At 35.1% G+C, this 21,043-nt stretch overlaps 3 protein-coding genes across 3 annotated transcripts; 2 read left to right on the forward strand and 1 right to left on the reverse strand.

Annotated features, from left to right (window-relative positions):
• Window positions 1-5,711: 5,711 nt before the first annotated feature.
• On the forward strand, window positions 5,712-6,866 carry LOC113704820 (uncharacterized). Its single transcript, XM_027226692.1, has one exon. It carries the CDS (start codon window positions 5,712-5,714, stop codon window positions 6,864-6,866), a length of 1,155 nt encoding a protein of 384 aa, XP_027082493.1.
• Window positions 6,867-7,663: 797 nt separating this feature from the next.
• On the forward strand, window positions 7,664-9,704 carry LOC140012794 (uncharacterized). Its single transcript, XM_072061103.1, has 2 exons — window positions 7,664-8,154; window positions 9,059-9,704. The coding sequence occupies exons 1-2, from the start codon at window positions 7,664-7,666 to the stop codon at window positions 9,702-9,704; spliced, it is 1,137 nt and encodes a 378-aa protein (XP_071917204.1).
• A 7,389-nt stretch (window positions 9,705-17,093) lies between these two features.
• On the reverse strand, window positions 17,094-20,047 carry LOC113704821 (uncharacterized). Its single transcript, XM_072062136.1, has 8 exons — window positions 19,949-20,047; window positions 19,740-19,844; window positions 19,398-19,626; window positions 19,058-19,299; window positions 18,748-18,954; window positions 18,394-18,659; window positions 17,939-18,309; window positions 17,094-17,264 (listed from the first exon to the last, which is right to left on the reverse strand). Exons 1-6 carry the CDS (start codon window positions 20,045-20,047, stop codon window positions 18,546-18,548), a joined length of 996 nt encoding a protein of 331 aa, XP_071918237.1. The 3' UTR covers window positions 17,094-17,264; window positions 17,939-18,309; window positions 18,394-18,545.
• Between the last annotated feature and the right edge of the window lie 996 nt (window positions 20,048-21,043).

The raw sequence follows: 21,043 nt of genomic DNA on the forward strand, positions 1-21,043 counted from the left end.
ATGTGTTTTATAGGTGATTAACACCAAAATTTCGCAACATCAAGTCCCAAGCAACATTTGCTATAAATCAGTTCAAAGTAAGGGTTTTCAATCCCTGAGTCAGTTTCGAACTTCAGCCACAACTCACTCAATTCGACTTGGAATTGATCGTGGTTGGTGGCGTTGGAAAACACATTCATAAAGCTACAATTTTTCAGAAGAAACCATTTTCAAAATCTGTCCACAACTAGCCCACATTTGAGCATCAACTTGCTGCTCAAAACAGAGCTTCAGTGAACTAACAAAACAGAACAGCCAAGTTCAAACACATGGTGTGGTTCACTCAAGTGGAATCAAGTCATGAATTTTATACCTTTGGAAATATGGGAATGTCTAGTTTCCAGTGCCACAAACGGCACTTGATTTCGACATCGGAGCAACAAGTTATGGCCGAAACAAAAAGACTGCCTGGGCAATCCGGAAAAATTTTCCAGTTTTACTAAACCTTTGAAATCACTACAATTGACCAACCAAATCATGTTATTTTTCCATGAAACTTTCTACACCATTCATATAACATGTATACATCACAAACAAGTCGTTAGAACCTCAAAATTTCGCACCAAAGTGCACGAACATGACAGGGGTAAAATGGTCACTTTTGTTCATTGCACCTTCCTTGAGTTTTTACCAACAACCCAACATTATTCCACTAATTTAAGCACTAAACCAACATTAATAGCATCATCATTCATCAAATCAGTCCATCCAATCCAAGTGGGAGTTCATAGAGCCCACACAACAATTTTTCCAACATAAACAAGCTACCCACATGCATGCATGAGCTTATATATGCTATACTACTTCCATAAGACAATATTTGAGGGCTTGATCGTTGCTTACTTGCTTGGATGAACCTAAGGCAGAAATTTCAGTCCAAAAATGTCCAAGAAAATTGTGGAAAGTGGCCCCCTTTTGTAGCTTAAGATGATCACCAAGTGTTTAGTGATATAAGCTTTTCACTGTGGGCCAAAATTAGAAGTTCTTTTACCGTCATACAGCTAGAGAATAACAAAAATGACAAATACAAAAAAGTGCAGTAGCATGAATAAAAGATTATTTTTCCCACAAATTTGTCTCTAATTATTATTTCATCAGAACAAGAAGAAATAAGAGTTGCACAAAGTCAAAATCGAAAAGAAAAAGAAAGAAAAAAATTGGAAAATGGTGAGCTTTTAGTTTTAGGAGATATACAGCTACTTAGCTAGCTATATGATGCAGTTTCAGTACTCTGTTTGGATTAGGTGTTTTTTAGTGCGTTTTTGAAATATTTTACTGTAGCAATATAGTTGAAAAATTTTTACTGTAAATGTTTTTAATGATGTTTTTGGGTGTTCTTGAAAATATATTTTGGGGTATTTTCAAAAATTTAAAATTTTAATGGGATATGTTTAAAATTTTATAAAATCTTACAACAACTCACCACTACCTCACCTTTCCCTAGCCTCTCCCGCCACCCCCTCTCCGTCCCCCTCCCCCTCCCCTTCTTTCTGGTCGCCTGCCATGACAACCAGATCAAATCTAGTCATCGAGGAGAGAGGGAGGGGGGCAACGGGAGAGATGTGGGGGAGTAGGGAAGAGGAGGGGAAGAAGAGGGAGAAGAAGGGAGGAGGACAGAGAAGGAAGGAGCGGCGGGTGGTAGTGGTGGTGGTTTATATATATATATATATATATATATATATATATATATATATATATGGAATTGTTTTTGATACATTGTATGGATGTGGTGTTTTGGAGTTGTTTTTATTTGTGTATTACTGTAACATTGTATATGAAAAACTTGTTTTTAAAAAATTGAGGAATCGAAACGGACCTCATATTTTTTGGATAAATACATCTTCCAGTGGTCGAGAGTGTGCAGAAAAAAGAGAAATTGATACAACCTACCAAATTGATTTGAGTATTAAGGTAAAACAGTTGTATGTTTGATTTACTTCATTTTCCACACTAATCCAATGCAACAAAGAGTGTGTTTAAGAATTAATTATCAAAAAATTATTTACTTGTATCATAAACATAAATTTACATAGCAAAAAAGAGGAATAACAAATGTTTGCATTGTAATAGGGAATATTTTCAAACATTTTACAAGTGTGTGAGAATATTAATTTATAATTTCAAATTTAATCTAACTATCAAAAATTTTCAATTACTAATAATGATGTAAATAGCAATGTCTACATATTTCAATTCGATAAAATCAAAATCTAAGCAATTTTCAAGGTGGAATATGCCTTCATATTGACTACATACTAATATTTATCATTTGGTCATATGTAAATGTTAAAAAAAAAGATTTAACAAAAGAAAGGTAGTAAATCATATATAATAAGAAAGAGGAACAAAATTAAAGCAACTTTAGGGAAAGATAAATTTTGAAATGAAACAAGCAAGAAAAATGAATTTGTATATAAAACTTACATAAAGATCATGGTGTGAATTTTTTGCTCTAGAAAAGAAATTATTATATAAAGTTTTAATTTGATTTTTAAAAGCTAAGGGTATCAATGTCTAACAAATGTATAGGGTGTAGATTTAGCACAGAGGAATATGGATTTAACCCTTCTCTTTTTAAAAAGTTAGGAATCTCTTCTCTTAATTTCATAATAGTAAAGACCTCCCTTCCATGTGTTCTTCATCCATAATTGTTACTGATAAATGTAAGTGGACAAATTTACCCTTGGTTTTATTTTTCTCTTTGTTTCATTTTCTAAATTCCTTAGTTCTTCTTTATTACTTTTTTCTTTGGGCCTTTGGCTATCTTTCCTATTTTTCAGTTTCTTAAAACATCCATGCCTCTCATTCTTTGTAGTACATTGTAGAACCTGACTTGCATAATAGTTGATTATTGTATGGGAAAGGCATCGCCGAACATGAGACATAGTAGACCATGATAGTTAGCAAGGCTAAAATACGATGAACTAATACAAAACTTTCCTCTAATTAATTGGAACAATTGTTTGCTTATAATTATTCTAGCAGAACTTTTCTACAACTGATATTATCTAAGAGGAGGTGGCCTGGGTAAATTTTGTGCAGCGCTTCTTACATAAATCTACATGTATTTGTTTAAACATAAATTTATATGTTTTGGTCTAATTTCACTCAACACTCAAGATAAAATGCAACTGATAATTCAAAATATTTGTTAAAGATAAAATGTAAGTATTTCTTATCGTGCTATCCATAAAAAGGCCATTTTAGGAAATATATGGAGATATTTGCTGAATGTGTATCGACTCCAATAGAAAGTTAACAAAAGGAGTGGTTTATGATTTTGTCTAACAAACTAGGGGAAGGTTTCTATTATTTTTAAATTAAGTAGGGGCTTTTTAGTTTTTTAGCGGAATTGGTGGGAGGTTGGTGTAATTTACCCTAAAGAAAACTAAGTGACGTAACAACGATGGTTTAATCAGATTTTTTTTTTAAAAAAAAAGAACAAGAAAACATTACAGTTGATATTGTGGTAGGCGGTTCATGATTGGTTTCTTTTTAGCTTCATATGAGGCTACTGCTACTTTAATGTCTTCGGTTGGATATATGCAAATTGTTATCTGTAGGAAAGGTCTGTTTCCAGTTGAATTAATTTTATGTTCAATTTACTTTATTTTTCATAGTTTTTGTGCAATTAACTATCCTTAATTTATCATCATCATCCAAAGCTTCTGTTATCTTTAATAATCTTGTTGATGTAGACAAAACTGATTAGAGGTGCAATGATGATATTGACATTTGCTTACATCCAAATTTCTATTTATTATGGTGCCAATTCTTGTGGAGCACGCTTCTACACAATGAATCCATTTGATTGTTTTTACCGACAAAACCGTGCTAGAAAATGGCGCGATCCATAAAAAAAACACTAATAGTAAGATCAGGTAGAACAAGTTGATAATCAAAAGAAATTACTGAATAATTGAATAAAATTGATATGACTGCGATGGATGGTTCAATACTGAATAAGCGAGCATCATCCCTAGATGGAAGAAGGTTCTCTTTGAAAAGTAATTTTGTACCATCCGTTAGAGTTAAAAAAATTCCTAAAGTGTTATCTCTAGAGCCTAGGCTTCGTACTCCCTTTTTTTTTTTTTCTCTTCATGAGCTGACTTCGCTCATATCAAGTTCTTGTTTGATCTGCTGCTGTTAGAGCACCACCATACTCATCTGTTTAGGGTTAATGCTCTCAATAATGAATTATATACATAAATATATGTATGATTAAAAAATAATGAAGAAGAAGAAAATACCATATTTTGTACCTTTTGAACATATAACACGATTAGGAGATGATTGGCTAGACGGCGTGTTTGGAGTTTTTCAAAGTGTTATATCTTGCCATGTAAAGAGAAAGGCATTACCTCCAAGCCTCTACCATAGGATTCAAGAATGTTGAGGAAAAAATTGAGAGATCCATACATGATTTAGCATATGTTATGTGTCCCTTGATGATGACTGCCATGGTTATCTGTTGTTAATTGACAATAAATATTTAGTTTACTCTATCTTCAATTTTGTTCTCCAATTAAGTATGCTTCTTCATAACCATCCAAAACTTCTTTGTATCATCATCTTTAATAGTTCCTTGATGTAGACAATTACAGATTGGTGGTGCAATGATATTGAAATTTGTTTGCATCCCTTCAATCTTTATTACCTAAAATCATGTGGAGCATGCTGGTACAATATTAAAAATACAAAAAATACAAAAAACCCAAAATAATATAGTATAAAATCAAAAAAAAAAAAGATTTCACGCAATGATAGATTGGATGCAACATGAAAGGTTGGTGTCTTCATTAGCCATTGTCGTTATTTATGGATTCTTGCAACCAATGTTTTGAAAACAGATTGGCAACTTTGAATAGTTGGGCAGCGAATCGATCATGGCACCATACGATTTCATATTAGACCCAGAAGTTGAAAGGATTGAACCAACTTCCAGTGTTTTCTTTAATGGTCATGTATTATCCATATCATGGTTTACCAGATTGGCTAGTAGTCCGAATATTTTACAATGGTCTCACCTATTCAACAAAAACGCATGTAGATGCGGCAGCGGGAGGAGTTTTGATGGGAAAGACAGCTGAGGAAGCTCAACAATTGATCGAAGAAATGGCTGCTAACAACTACCAATGGGCAAACGAACGAGGTAATACAAGGAGAACCGCAGATATGCTCGAAGTAGATCTTGAATATGTTAAGTGCAAAAATGAATAATGTGGTTAAGATGCTTCATAGGCAAGTTGGTTCTAGTTCTAATCAAGGAGTAGTTGTTGCATGTTGTACCACTTGCGGCGGAGATCATGATGATTTTATGTGTTCTAGCAGTGAACAGGTTCAATATCTCAACAATTACAACTGTCCACCCCAGAACAATCCATACTCCAATACCTACAATTCAGGATGGCGTAATCACCCGAATTTTGGATAGAAGGATCAAGGGAACCAATAAAGACCAGTTAATCCACCGGATTTTCAACCGAAACAACCACTTCCGGAGTCCAAACCAGCGTGGAAATTGGCAATTGAGAAATTGGCAAATGTATCAAATGATAAAATTGAAAAGTTAACCAGTGCCACTACTCTACGGTTTGAAAGAATTGAAGGAAAGATAGACCAACTCACCAATATGTACAGGAATGTTGAGGTCCAATTAGGGCAAATAGCAAATGCGGTTAACAATCGCAACCAAGGGGACTTACCTAGCAAGACTGAGGTGTGAAGGCTATAACCCTGTAGTTGAAAGTGGAAGAGAGTTTGAAAGAAGAGAAAATAAGCAATTGAGTGAGTTAGGAGAGGAAAGCAAGAAAATCAAAGGGAAAGAAAAGATGGAGGAAAATGAACCACAAATGGGAGATACAACACCAATTCCTCCACCGGTGCCATTTTCTCAAAGATTGAAGCCTTCGAGAAATGACAAAGAATTTGAGAAGTTTGTCAATATTTTCAAACAATTACATATTAATATACCTTTTGTAGATGCTATTTTGCAGATTCCTTCATACGCAAAATTTCTCAAGGAGATAATGACTAAGAAAAGGAAGTTAGTAGATAGTGAGACAATTACATTAACGGAAGAATGTAGTGCCATCATACAAAATAAATTGCCACCAAAGTTGAAAGATCCAGGGAGTTTCACAGTTCCTTGCACTATTGGTAATGTAGAATTTTCTAAAGCACTTTGTGACCTTGGTGCGAGTGTGTCATTGATCCCTTTAACTGTAGCTAAACAATTGGGGTTGAAAGAGTTAAAACGTACTAACATTTCCTTGCAATTGGCTGACAGGTCTATTAGACATTCAATGGGCATATTGGAGAATGTGCTCATTAAAGTGCAGAAATTCATTATTCATGTTGATTTTGTTGTTTTAGACATGGAGGAAGATGTAAATGTACCTATTATACTTGGCAGACCATTTCTGGCCACTGCAGGTACAATAATAGATGTCAAACGAGATAAGTTCAAGTTCCAAATCGGTGAAGAGGAAGTGGAATTTGATTTGAGTAAAGTGGAGAAATATCTCTCTTTTACCGATCATGTTTATTCTGTTGACATATGTGATGAATTGGCATTAGAGATGAGTCAAGTTAATCTTGATAATGATTCTCTTGAACTTTGTCTTAATGGTATAGGTTTACAAGAGGAACAAGTTGAAGAAATGACTGAATTTTTGCAGGCACAGGTTCCTTACAAAAGGAGAAATGCATATGAGAAGTTAGGACTGAACAAAGGGCTACCTCCACCATCATGTGAGCAAGCACCACAACTTGAGTTTAAGCCACTGCCTAAGCACCTCAAATATACGTTTCTTGGAGAAAAATAGACATTGCCGGTGATTGTAAATGCAGCACTAGATGAGGAACAATTAGACAAGCTCTTACGTGTTCTAAGGAAGCATTTAAAGGCTATAGGATGGACAATTTCTGATATCAAAGGAATTAGTCCAACTATTTGTATGCACAGGATTTTGTTGGAAGAAAACTCTAAACCGGTGGTTGAGACTCAGAGAAGTTTAAATCCAAATATGAAAGAAGTGGTAAGAGTAGAAATCCTTAAATGGCTGGATATAGGTATAATTTTTCCAATTTCTGATAGTGTTTGGATTTCTCCTATTCATGTAGTGCCAAAGAAAGGGGGGATAATCATAGTACATGGTAAAAATGATGAAATAATTTCCTCTAAAGTTGTGGTTGGGTGGCGAGTCTGTATTGATTATAGAAAACTGAATGCAGCTACTAGAAAGGATCATTTTCCTCTTCCTTTTCTTGATCAAATGGTAGAAAGATTGGCCGGATATGAATTTTATTGTTTCTTGGATGGCTTTTCAGGATACAATCAAATAGTCATTGCACCGAAAGATCAAGAGAAAACAACATTCACTTGTCCTTACGGCACTTTTGCATTTCGAAGAATGCCTTTTGGACTGTGCAATGCACCGGCCACCTTCCAACGATGCATGATGGCAATTTTCTCTGATTTTAATGAGAAAATTATGGAAATTTTCATGGATGATTTTTCTGTATTTTGATCTACCTATGATGATTGTCTTAACAATTTAGATCTAATTTTGCAGAGATGTGAAGAAACAAACCTTATACTCAATTGGAAAAAGGTCACTTCATGGTTTGTGAGGGTATTGTGCTAGGCTACAAAATTTCTTCAGAAGGTATTGAGGTAGATCAAACCAAGATAAAGGTTATTGAGAGAATGCCTCCACCTATCAACGTGAAAGGCATTTGCAACTTTCTTGGACATGTGGGATTTTATCGGCGATTTATTAAGAATTTCTCCAAGATTGCTAAACCTTTATGTGAATTACTTGCAAAAGATGTTCCTTTTCACTTTAATGATGAGTGTTTATTTGCTTTTAATAGGTTGAAAAATGAACTTGTCTCCGCACCCATAATAGCATCACCGGATTGGAGCGTGTCATTCGAATTAATGTGTGATGCAAGTGATTTTGCAGTTGGGGCTGTTTTTGGGCAAAAACATGATAAGCGACTTCATGTCATTTATTATGCAAGTAAAATATTAAATGAAATCCAAGTCAACTATGCAACAACAAAGAAGAAGTTGCTAGCAGTGATATTTGCATTGGATAAGTTTAGATCGTACTTAGTAGGATCTAAAGTTATCATTTATACCGACTATGCGGCACTCAAATATTTGTTAAATAAGAAAGATGCAAAACCTTGACTAATTTGATGGATTTTATTATTGCAGGAATTTGATTTGGAGATCAAAGATAAAAAAAAAATCCGAGAACTTAGTTGCTGATCATCTTTCTAGACTGAAAAACATGGCTCAAGATGACCATTCCTCCATTACAGAAGAATTTTCAGATGTGTTTTTAATGGCAATTATAAGTCACCATGTATGCTGATCTAGTTAACTTTGTAGTTAGTGGAGTGATACCAAGTGATTTGAATTCTCATCAAAGGAAAAAGTTCTTAAATGATGCTAAGCATTACTTTTGGGAGGAACCATTCTTTTACAAACATTGTGCAGATGGAATAATTAGAAGATGTGTTCCAGAAGATGAGATACATAGTATTTTAATGCATTGTCATACTCTTGAAACGGGAGGTCATTTTAGTACAACTAAAACCGTAGCAAAGATATGGCAATCTGGATTTTATTGGCCTACTATGTACTAAGATGCTAGAAATTGGGTTAAAAGTTGTGATCAATACCAAAGAACCGGTAATATCTCAAGAAAAATTGAAATGCCTTTGACTACATATTTGGAAGTTGAGCTATTTGATATTTGGGGTATTGATTTTATGGGACCATTTCCTAACTCATATAATAATAAGTACATCCTTTTAGCCGTTGATTATGTCTCTAAATGGGTGGAGACCATTCCTTCACAAACTAATGATGCTAAAGTTGTGCTTAAGTTCCTTAAAAGGAACATATTTTATAGGTTTGAAGTCCCAAAAGCATTAATAAGCGATGAAGGTAAGCATTTTTGTAATAAAATTATTGACACCTTATTGTTTAAATATGATGCAGGCATAAAAAGTCACTTCCCTATCATTCTCAAGCTAATGGTCAAACGGAGTTGGCTAACCGGGAAATTAAAATCATCTTGGAGAAAACAATAAATCGATCAAGAAAGGATTGGTCAAACAAACTTGAAGATACTTTGTGGGCATATAGAACGGCATTTAAAATGCCGTTGGGAATGTCTCCATATAAGCTTGTTTATGAAAAAGCGTGTCATTTACCTGTAGAAATAGAATATAAAGCTTATTGGGCCATTAAAGCTATTAATTTTGATTTTAAATCTGCAGGTGAAAAGAGAATGCTCGAGTTAAGCGAATTGGAGGAATCGCGGTTAACTTCGTATGAGAATGCCAAGATTTACAAAGAAAAACTGAAATTTTGGCATGATAAACACATTCTTCCTAAGCATTTTGAAGAAGGGCAAAAGGTGTTATTGTTTAACTCAAGGCTTAAATTATTCCCTGGAAATCTTAAATCTCGATGGTCCGAACCATTTGAAGTGGTTCGCATGTTTCCTTATGGAACAGTGGAAATAAAAGGAGAAAATGGTGCCTCATTCAAAGTGAATGGTCAAAAATTGAAGCTCTATTTGGCCGGAGAAAAGGTTCCTAAAGGAGTAATTTACTCCTTAGGAAATGCAATGGAGAGTTAAAGAAGTTATAGGAGAGTCGAGCCAACGACTATAAACAAAAGCGCTTGTTGGGAGGCAACCCAATAATAATAATATTGTAGTTGTGTGTTTTTTTTATGTGTTTCTTACATTTTGGTGTGATTTAATTGACTAATTAGATGTATTTCACTTGTTTGTAGGAGGTACAGGAGTTTCATCATCCATCTTGGAGGTGCACTTGAAGAACAAGTGTAACAAGGGAGGTTTTCTTACCAAATTGTGTTTTAAGTGCTTAAAATTTTCATGCATATATACATTGTGCATTTCAACTATATTCAAGTGAGTTTTGGTGATGACATGGTTATAAATGCTCATGGACTCATTTGATGTGCATTTAATGCCCAAAAATGCCATTTTGGTATAAAAGTGCAAAAATGATCAAAGAACCTCACCCCTCGATTTGCAATGTAGATGTGTTTGATGTGTTTTGAAAGATTGGATATTGTGTTTATGGTATATTACATGTGCGTGGGAGGTTGGAATTGATAAAAAGTTTGTCCAATGTATAATTTGGAATTGGCCGGAAAAGGGAGAAAAAGTTTAAAAAAATTGCAGTTTCTGCAATTAATGCAAAGAAATACAGATCTGAGCTCGGATCCGAAAAGCCCAGACGGATCTGACCGCCGATCCTTTGATCGATCCAACAAAACCTAGTTGGATCCGAGGGTTCGGCTGAACTTCTGGAGTGACGGATCCGAGCCCTGTTGGATCCGAGGGCTTCTAGAACCGATCCGAGCTCGGATCGATTCGCAATATGAATGAAACCGAGGGGCTCGGTTCCTCATTTTCTAGCTTTCCCTTTCCCTCTTCTCACCGAAACCCTAATCCCTTCCTCCAATCTTCCATTTTCTCCATTAATCTTCCAATCTTTCACCATAAAAACATTCCTCAACATCTTCTGGTCATAAACCCTCAACAATTTCACATCAAAAACACAAATTTGGGGGCTTTTGATCATCAAATCAGAGAAAAAGGGTCGAACTGAAATCTTCACAATGTGAGCGAATTTGGGCTGTTTTCTTCCTCGTTTTTGCAACAATATCTTCCTCTATCATCACTCTACGCATTTGAGGTAACAATTTGTAACTTTCTTTGAGATTTTATAATTCCCAATTTTACATTTTTTAGTTTTTGGGCATATTCTAGTAATTGCTTATTTGTTAAAATTTCTTGATACAATTGTGCTACATTGTGCTAAAATAAGTTGTTACAACAATTGTTATGCTTAGTATTGAGTCAATTGCAGATTTGGTGATATTTTTTTATTTATTTATTTATTTATATTTTATTTCTCAATTATTAGGCTTGAGCAATTTGGTTCTTTAGACTTGTGAATGTTTGCTTTCATTGAATATATGAACTTGTTCTGAGGAGTATAAGTCACTGTTGTACCAATTGAAAATGATATGTGATTAATAGAACAAATTTCATTGGGTAAAAGAGTGTGTTTATGATTAAGTTAAGCACATTCAACCTTTTTGCTTGAAATCTATTTTCTCTTTGAGTTAGTTTGCAATTGTTTTGGTAAATTTGGAGCTCATTCGTATACACTTTATTAAGAATGTGTATAGCCAATTGTGGTGTGATTATTGGATAAAGTTATGAATATATTGGCATGTACATTCTTGAAATAATAGTTAAGGTTCAAATGATTGAACTCTTTGATGAGATTCTACCTGAAAAGATGCATTTGAGTTTGAAATGAGTTAAGTAGGATCTTTGGTTGCTTTTTGGTACATGTTGGCAGGGAGTTTAACCCTTTTATAAGGGGAAACTCTGCCGAAATTTTCTTAAATTTCTATTTATCATTTGAGAGCAAGTTTATATTGTTTCTAATGAATATTCATCTTGTTTGTGTATGGGTACTATGACTCGCACAAGGAGGGATCATATTCGTACTCCTACACCATCGTCAAGTGAAAAACATACACCTTCTTTGCATGGGGAGTCGCCTGAGGAAGAATCTCCTTCGCCTGAGCAGCCGCCTCGCTCTAGGCATAAGACAACTTCCACTAGCCGTGACGAGCCACTTCCAGACTATGATACCACGCGATTCACTTCGCTTGAAAACCAACAGTGGTATGAAGCCGGATTAGACAAGGAGATCATAATTGAGAAGCATCTGGCACCGGAGGTGGACGATCATTACAAAATCTCCACGGCATTCAAGCGACTTGGATGGGAGAACATTTTACAATTGCCCAAGCATTACTATCCCAATCTGGTCCGAGAGTTCTACGCCAATGTAGAAAACAAATAGAGCCACAGTGGCAACCTCATCGTCTCGTGGGTTCGAGACAAGATAATGGCTCTCAATCGGGATACACTGAGAAACTTCGTCAAACTCAAAGACGAAGGAGTTGATGTCACGTTGACCAAGGAGTTCAAGGTACGTGATCCATGGCAAGTGGGAGAAGCCGTGGCACGTTTTAAGGGTCAGTACCGTGAGCGAGGAAGTGCGAAAAAACTCACGGTATACGCCGACTCCTTCGAGCATCGGTACCACGTGATCTTCTATCTTTTTGCCTTTAATGTGGTGCCGAAAAGGAATGGAAAACGGGAACTCCACAATAGTGACCTATACTTTCTGGATAAGATGATGCATGGAGTGGGTAGACAGTTGACCGGTATTCCTCTACTCAGCATCATCATCAGCTACATGCGGACCACAGCTCGCATGAGGGTCAGCGAGACCTGTTTCGGGTTTTCTCGCCTACTCTCCCTCATTTTTAAGAAGCTCAAGGTTCCTCTTGGAACCGAGCGAGCTATCAGCACTAGGTCTGTCGACGAGATCAGTGTCTTGATACTCAAATCTTTGAGTATCCCTACGGATTTTGGAGCTGCTTTGATTCGGAACACTGGAGAAGTATCGACTTCCACTCAGCCTCCGCCTCACACTGAACCCTAAGCGGAAGCTCAAGAGATGGAGGCACAGCAAGCTCTTCCTCCTCCTATTCCGTGACCACCACCTCCGCTGCGATCCAAGTGGCAAGAGCTCCTCAATGCCATTTGCTGTATGGAGACACGAGTCGTTGAGCGCATTGACCAGACAGAGCGGATGATGATAGAGCGACTTGACAGACATGATCGCCGTCTTCGTGTGATCGAGGATCATTTCCATATCCGTCGGTCACCTACCCCGACGCCTCAGCATGAGGAGGGGCATATTGGTACTTCACATGGTCCTCATGGAGCTGAGGAGGCCGTGGACCCTCGTTCCGAGCAGCCATGAAGCTCCTTAGCGGATTGGATCTTTTATTTCTTTATTTTTCTTTTCTTCTGTTAAGATAAACTTTGTAGATTTTATTTTTCTTTTATTTTTGGATAATCTTGTGCTACTTATGTTTCTTTGTACCTTTTGTTTCACTTTGGCCAGACTTGGGATGATCGTGAGGATTAAGGGTTTCAAATTGCATCACCACCTATTTGAGGGAAGTTTCAGTTTCTTTTACCTTCCTCTACAATGAGGACATTGTAGATTTTAAGTGTGGGGGAGGGATTACTTTATCTTATGAGTGATTGTGTCTTGAAATGCATGATTTTAGTTGTCTATGGCTTAAAAATGTTGGAATTATATTTGAAAATATTGTCATGGGGTTAATTTTCTTGAAATTAAGGTTGTTAGCAGGGAGTTTTGTCTATTTTTATGAGGAAACTCTGTCAAAATTTTTCTAAAATATTTTCCAAATACTTCTAATTAATGGCCAAAATGTTCAATTTTAAGTACCTAATTCTTCCATTGGATAAAATGTTATATGTATTTTGGGAAGGTTTAGTCCTCATTTTGTTTGGAATGAATTATTATGCAATTAGGGTTTTTACATTTTAGAAAGTATATTTGGTTAAATAAGAAAAATTATGCTTAGAATTTTGCATGTTTAATGATATTTCTCATTTTTACTTAATTTTATAAGTAAGTGATTAATATAGTCAAGACAAGGCCAAATTCTTCCTTTAATTATGCTTAGAGGGAAAAGAAAATTGTTAAAAAAAAGAAAAAAAAAATATATATATATTGATATTATTTTTTCTACTCCAATGATTCACATACTGAGTAACCGGGGGTTGACATTTACAAATGTCGACATTCGCGTAAAAAGGTATTGAAATTAAGAGTATGCTTGACAATTTGAATAAGTGAAACGTTGAGTAATCGGGAATCTTTACCTAAAAGTGTCGATTTTCGCGTAAAAAAGCGTTTTCACTATTTAAATAAAATGAAATGTGAATAAATCCCTCTAAATTGTTAAGTTTTGGGATGAGGAAGGCCATAAAATTGACTATGTGATTTACTTATTTATGAAATTAGGATAGAATGAGAGATTGAGTTGAATTTGTTGAAATTAAGGCATAATTATTTTTTTTAATTGAATATTATGAGTATTTAGTGTAATCTGAGAAATGGCACAATGATTGGTTTCTAGGATTTGAGGAATTAAATTTGACAAAAGTATATATATTATTTTATCTCTTGAATCATTGTGATAAATTATGTGTAAAATTGCTTGAAAACAAGCAATGATTCAAGTGTGGGAGAATTTGATAAGTGAATATTTAATGTATATTTTGTACAAATTTGGCATGAACTTTTGGTATGTTTTGAGGAGATTAAATCCATATTTGAACTCTTTTGGTGATAATTGCTTAAATATTGTTTAAGTGTTCAAAATTTGATAAATGAGTGGATTAATGCGTTAATTTGGTGAAATTGTGAAGGATATTGATGTATGAAACTCATGCACGAGCTGAAAGAAATGTAAGGATCGTCCAGAGGATAAAGTACACAAGAAATTAAGAGCAAAAATGAAGAGAAAGGAAAAGAAGAGAAAAACTGGAAAATCACCAGCACGGATCCGAGCTCGGATCCGTGGGAGTAAAGGGCATCCGAGCCCTCGTCTGTACTTCTGGAGCAGTGTATCCGAGGACAAATGATCCGAGCTCGGATCCATCAGAAAAAGACCTCGAATCCTGAAGATCCGAGTTCGGATCCATTTTCACCCCTCGGATCCGAACCTCGGATCTGTCTTTCTCTTCAGCAAGTGGCACAGCCGTTTTTCTTGACCTTTCTCACAACTTTTCCAGCTATTTTGAGAGACAGAAATCGGTGACACATGCTTCTGCAACAAAAGAGAAGACCAAATGAGTTGTAGACAAAAGAAAACATCATATCTTTGACTTCTTTTTACAAAATTTGAGTGGAGGAAATTATGAAGTGAGAGGAATAGACTTTCTACCACCTTTTATGCAGAAACACAAGGAAGAGGCAGGGGAGAACCTTACGTAGCTAGTTTTCCTGCTTGTAACTAGTTTCTCTTTAGCTAAGAGTTCTTGGAGAAGCATTTGGATTTTTCACTTGTAATCATTTTGTACAAGAACATAGCAGAAATTGGAGGGTTTCACCATCAATTGGCTAAACTTTCTTTTATCTTTCTTGTATTTGTACTTTATGATGTTTTGCATTAATAAACTTGTGAGTTTGATTTTTATTTCATTCATGAGTAGCTAATTTTCTTTATCTAGGGAGTAGATGAAACTTATGGCTAAATAACATGAATTGAATGTGATTTACACTTGTTATATCTTGTATTAACTTGTCTATTTATGCAGTGGTTATTACATGTTATTGATTGATCACCAATAGCATGCTTATAGTTGTTATTATTCAATGGGAATTGGTAGTAGCAATGGAAAAACATGAGTAGAGTTTAAGTTGTATGTTCATGAAAATAGAGATACACTTAAGTGGATTACTTATCATTTCATGAAAGAAAACAGAGGGGTATTAGTATTTCACCATGAAAATAGGGAAAACTAAACTACTCTAGGCCATTTCAGCATGATAATGAGACTTGGTAAAATTGGAAATGAATCCTTGGTTAATCGAGAATAATAATAAGAGGTAAATCTGTTCATTTGCATTATTTATGCCATAAGTGGAATCTACATCCCTAGATCCATTTTTGAGTGAAATTTCTCCATTAGCAATTAGCAATTATTAAATTAGAATTGCAGAACAGATTTGTAGACATTTGTAAAATGATTTCTCTACTCAAATTCATTCAATAGTCTAAATAATAGAGAAAAATAAGGGCCTAGTACTTGTTTAATTTGCTCCTCGTGGGATCGACCCGATACATACCTTACATTACGATTTCGGCCTGTATACTTGCAGTCAACGGGTATAAAATCGGATTTAAACTTGCATTGATACAAAAAAATCCTGTCAGTATGCTTCTTCATGACCATCCAAAACTTCTTTGTATCATCATCTTTAATAGTTCCTTGATGTAGACAATTACAGATTGGTGGTGCAATGATATTGGCATTTGTTTGCATCCCTTCAATCTTTATTAGCTAAAATCATGTGGAGCATGCTGGTACAATATTAAAAATACAAAAAAACCCAAAATAATATAGTATAAAATCAAAAAAAAAAAAGATTTCACGCAATGATAGATTGGATGCAACATGAAAGGTTGGTGTCTTCATTAGCCATTGTCGTTATTTATGGATTCTTGCAGCCAATGTTTTGAAAACAGATTGGCAACTTTGAATAGTTGGGCAGCGAATCGATCATGGCACCAAATGATTTCATATTAGACCCAGAAGTTGAAAGGATTGAACCAACTTCCAGTATTTTCTTTAATGGTCATGTATTCACTACAAGAAAATTGTTCATCAGTGACGACACAAATTCATCACAGAACATACAAATATCGTCACAAATACCTTTTATTGACGACTTTTTGATCGTCACAAAGTCGTCACTAAATCCCCGTCGGTAAAAGTAAACAGTGACGACCTAAAATTACGTCACTAAATAGTTCTCATTAGTGATGACTTTAAGTAGAGCATTTTTGACAAAAAATCAAATCGTCAATAAAACACTTCCGGAATGTTGTTACTAATGACAACTATTTAGTGACGACATTTCAGGTCGTCACTAAATAGTTGTCATTAGTGACAACAATCCGGAAGTGTTTTATTGACGAATTGACCTTTTGTCAAAAATGCTCTACTTAAAGTCGTCACTAAAAAGCACCAAAATCCACTGTATAATAACTATTTTACTGATAACAATTGTCGTCACAAATGTAGCTTAGATTTAGTGACAATCTCTGTTGTGACAAGGAGTTTTTATTTTCTATTTTGTGACAACTTTTTTTTGTCATTAGATAATTTCTCAATAGCTTAATAGTCATAATTTGGCCTGTAATCATTGCTAAATCATTGATTTTAAACAAACCATACAAATAAACATGAACGATTGATAACCAAAAGTATTTGCATTAGATTACATGGTAATAATATAGCATTCTCAAATGCCAAATTCAAGTGTACATTACCCAACTAATGCCTACAAAAATAACATTTGTCCAAAATATCACTTGTACATAAGGTACAAGTACAAAAGCAATCACAGTTTAAGAAATTGAAAAACATCTAAATGAACCACTCCATGAGCAAAAGGCAATTTTGTCTTCAACGTTCTTCAACCATAACCATAGATATCTTCCAAAAACTAGTATGAATAGCATTTATCTGTCATAAAAGAGTAAAAGAAGTAGGTAAGGGGAGGAGTACAATAATAAAGAACAAGTAATGAGACTTAAATTATTAAGACAAAAATTACAATTCATTAAGAACCTCATATAATTTGGGCCCACATATTACAACACCAGCAAGAAATTAGAAATCACAGTCCAATCTATACAAATACAACACTGCATAAGCTCAACTAAAGAGCTCTCTAAAACAGTTTTTTTTTTATTTTCTTTGGGTCCAAAATAATGCACCTTTACACGTTTGACTCTGTGTGTGCGTGTTGTCTGGGTATAGAGTTCTCTGCATAAGCATTTGTACACATTTATTCATATACATGTACATTTTATAAAGAAAAGTTTCACTTTTAGGAGATGGAAGATGTAGTAGTTGGTCCCATTGCATCACCATGACTTAAAAAAAAACTTGTCTTTTTTCTTTTTTTACTCATGATGAAACTAAAAATGCTATTACCAGCTATTACCAAAAAACAATCCACAGTGACCACAAGTTACCCAAAAACAGGTCACATCAGCCCCAAAAAATGCTATTATCAAAAACAGTCCACAATGATGCATAACATCAGCCCCAAAATCAATAAGTTAAAGGATCAGAATAGCAACAGTTCACATTAGTATTGTAATTCAATTATTCGTATGAGAAGGATGCATTACCAGCTATTACTACCAGATGCATTTCCATTGCCTTGGTTCTTGGACTGCAATTCTGCTCGTAAAGCCTTAAGGAGTTCCTGCATTTCAAGCTGCTGGTTTTGCATTTCAGCTTGTTGATTCTCAAGCCTTTGCATCAGCTGCTGTTGAGATTGGACTTGAACTTCCAATTCAACTGATCGTTTCTCAGCTTGTTCTGCCCTTTTCTTGAATTCTTCTATCTCTGCAAGTTTTTGTGTAATTAAACTAGCCTTGGAGGGGCCACGACCACGTACATATCCAGTTATACGCCCAGTCACTTCAATACAAATGTCTTCTTCGGTTCGATTTACACCACTAGATTGAGCTTCTAGCTGTAAGTCCTTCATTTTGCTCTACAATCACAGGTTTGCTATTATTGATATATGCATAAGAGACATGAAGCATTGGTATTAAGTTGAAAGTGATATTTTTCTTACCAGTTTTTCAGCTGATGTCTCATCAACCATAGCATTCTTCTTTCGACAAAAATGTGTCATGTCATAAAGTTCAATTGGTTCAACTGTCCTTCCCTCCTTAGCTTCCTATTAGCAAAACAGGTTAAATAACCCAACCACACATCATAAATGAACTACTTTACACGTTTACTGACCCGGTCATCCTTATGACGTAAAAATGATTTTGTTCCAGCTGTATGGGCAGTTTGCTGCTTTGATCTGTTCAGCTTATTTCGCTCACTTAAGGCCTACAATTGTCAATTCTATCTCAGATCTAGATAAAAAAGAGACATTGGCAAAGTATATAGCAAATTAACAAGTATGTGCTACACATACCTTGAATTCTGGACTACAATAGTAATCGCAAAGGTAAATCCAATCTGATTCTTCCACATATTCTGGTCGATGTGCAAGAGCTTCCTCCTTAGAGCCACATTTTTTGAATAGCATGTGAAAATTATAACGTCGACTTCTATACTGTGAATTTAATTGCTTAATTAAAGCTGGTTTCACATGCTCTCCTCCATCATAAGTGAAACTATTCTGAATTAAAAATAGAAGGACATATCAAAATCAGAAAAAATTAATGGACTAATTTAAATTGCATCTAGAAAACCAAAAAAATACTATGATAGCAGATTCTTACATTAGTAATTCTTAGCAGTTGATCTCTATCATCTTTAGGAAGCTTGCCCCATTTAGGTGCTTTCCACTTGCCATACTTTCGAATAACGCAGCTTGCCTCTGAAATGTATCGTTGAGCACCTTCTCCAACTAGTCTTCCACTTATTTCAGAAACAATAATGTTCACCTTTTTTCCAGCTTTCTTTTCATTTGATAGTGCAATATTACGCGTATATCCTCTTTTTCTTTTTAACGTCACTTGGTCTAGTAGATACAAAGTAAACAAGACCATAAGTGCTAACAATAGCAGCCATGGCAGTAATTAGTTAATTAGAGTAGAATTACACGTAAAACTGACATACCTGAACCGTTTGACTCAAGGTCTTGCATACTTCCAGTTTCATTGCTTTCACAACCAATAGCTTGATTAGATCCAACATGCTGTGAAGTAGGAGTTCCATCAGTTTGCATCCCAGCAGCTTCTTGTGATGTCATTCCATTGCCTGAAGATTTTTCAGCAATCTGTCTACTCTCAGCTTGTATACCTGAATTTCTTGTAGCATTTTCTCTAGCAGAGGATGCACTAGGAATCTATAATCCAGCAATTTAAGCCACCATTATACAGCGACATGTAAAAGCTGAATCAATTGCTTTGTCATAAACCAGTTTATCTAAATGGCAGATTGAAAAAAATAATAACTAACCTCAGATTCATCAAATAGACGGATCCTAGAAGACTTTTTTGTTAATACAGGTTCAGTGACATTGCTTGTCTTGGGAATTGCACTATTTTTTGGTTCACTAGCTTGCTACAATAACATAAGAATGCGCTTATCAATAGTAACTAGTTTAGGATGATAATTGCTAGTTTAGGAAAAAAGAAAATATCTGGAAATGACTCTTGTTTCTTTACCTGGCAGCTTACATTTTCTTCAGTTTGCTCCACAATTCCTCGCCCAGCATCCCGACTTTGTCGTAAAGTAAATTTTCCCTTTTTCCCCGGTCCAGCCATCTATCTACATAATCATATAACGCAAGCACCACCAAAATCGTAAACAACACAAGCAGCCATGACAACATATCATAAACTACAGAAAAAATACAAGAAAAAATTTGATTAAGAAATTCAATGAACAACATTGTTTAATCTGATTCATAGTCATTGATTTGTACAAATTGTTCATTTTCATCCTCAGAATTGAATTGTTGCTCAATTTCCTCATCATTATCAATAAAATTGTCATCCAATTGCCTTGCACGGCTAGCTGACAATTCTATAAAAAACATAGCACCAGCCTCTATCCTTTCTTCAGTTTGCACATCTCCTCTCTTCAAACTGACCAACTCAAGATTTTCTTGTACACCAATCAAATCTTCATGATACTCTTCTTGGTAAGCCTCTTCGTTATCAACCAAATCATCTTCATGCTTCTCAGGAACATCATAAGATGAGCGTGGACTAACTAACTCTACAACATGCCAATTACCTCCAAGTTTCATATCTTGAAGATAGAAAACTTGTTCAGCTTGGGATGCTAATATAAAAGGCTGGTCTGAGTACCATGTTTTTGACATGTTGATGCTAGTGATATTGCTCTGCTTGTCTACTTTGATTCCCGAATTATTTCTCAAGTCCCACCAATCACATTTAAACACAACTACTCGATTTTGAGTAAATGAGTATTCAACCTCAACTATATCAGTAATTATACCATAGAAGTATGTTTCTTTATCAGCATGCTCCCCCTTTACCATAACTCCACTATTTTGTGTCTTTCTTTCTCTTTCCCGAGCCTTAATGTGGAATCTAAATCCATTCACATTACAGCCAGCAAATGTATTGACTCGAAAATCAGGTCCTCTAGCCAAGGACAACAATTCATCAGTACATTCTCCACGTGCATGTGTATACATGACCTACATCAGCCATACCAGATTCTTTAATAGTTTACTAAAATAAAAAGTAAAGGAAATTGACAAGTTTTTAACATCTCTTCCAATACTTACA

The sequence above is a fragment of the Coffea arabica genome, chromosome 8e (assembly GCF_036785885.1).
Source record: "Coffea arabica cultivar ET-39 chromosome 8e, Coffea Arabica ET-39 HiFi, whole genome shotgun sequence".
NCBI lineage: Eukaryota > Viridiplantae > Streptophyta > Magnoliopsida > Gentianales > Rubiaceae > Coffea > Coffea arabica.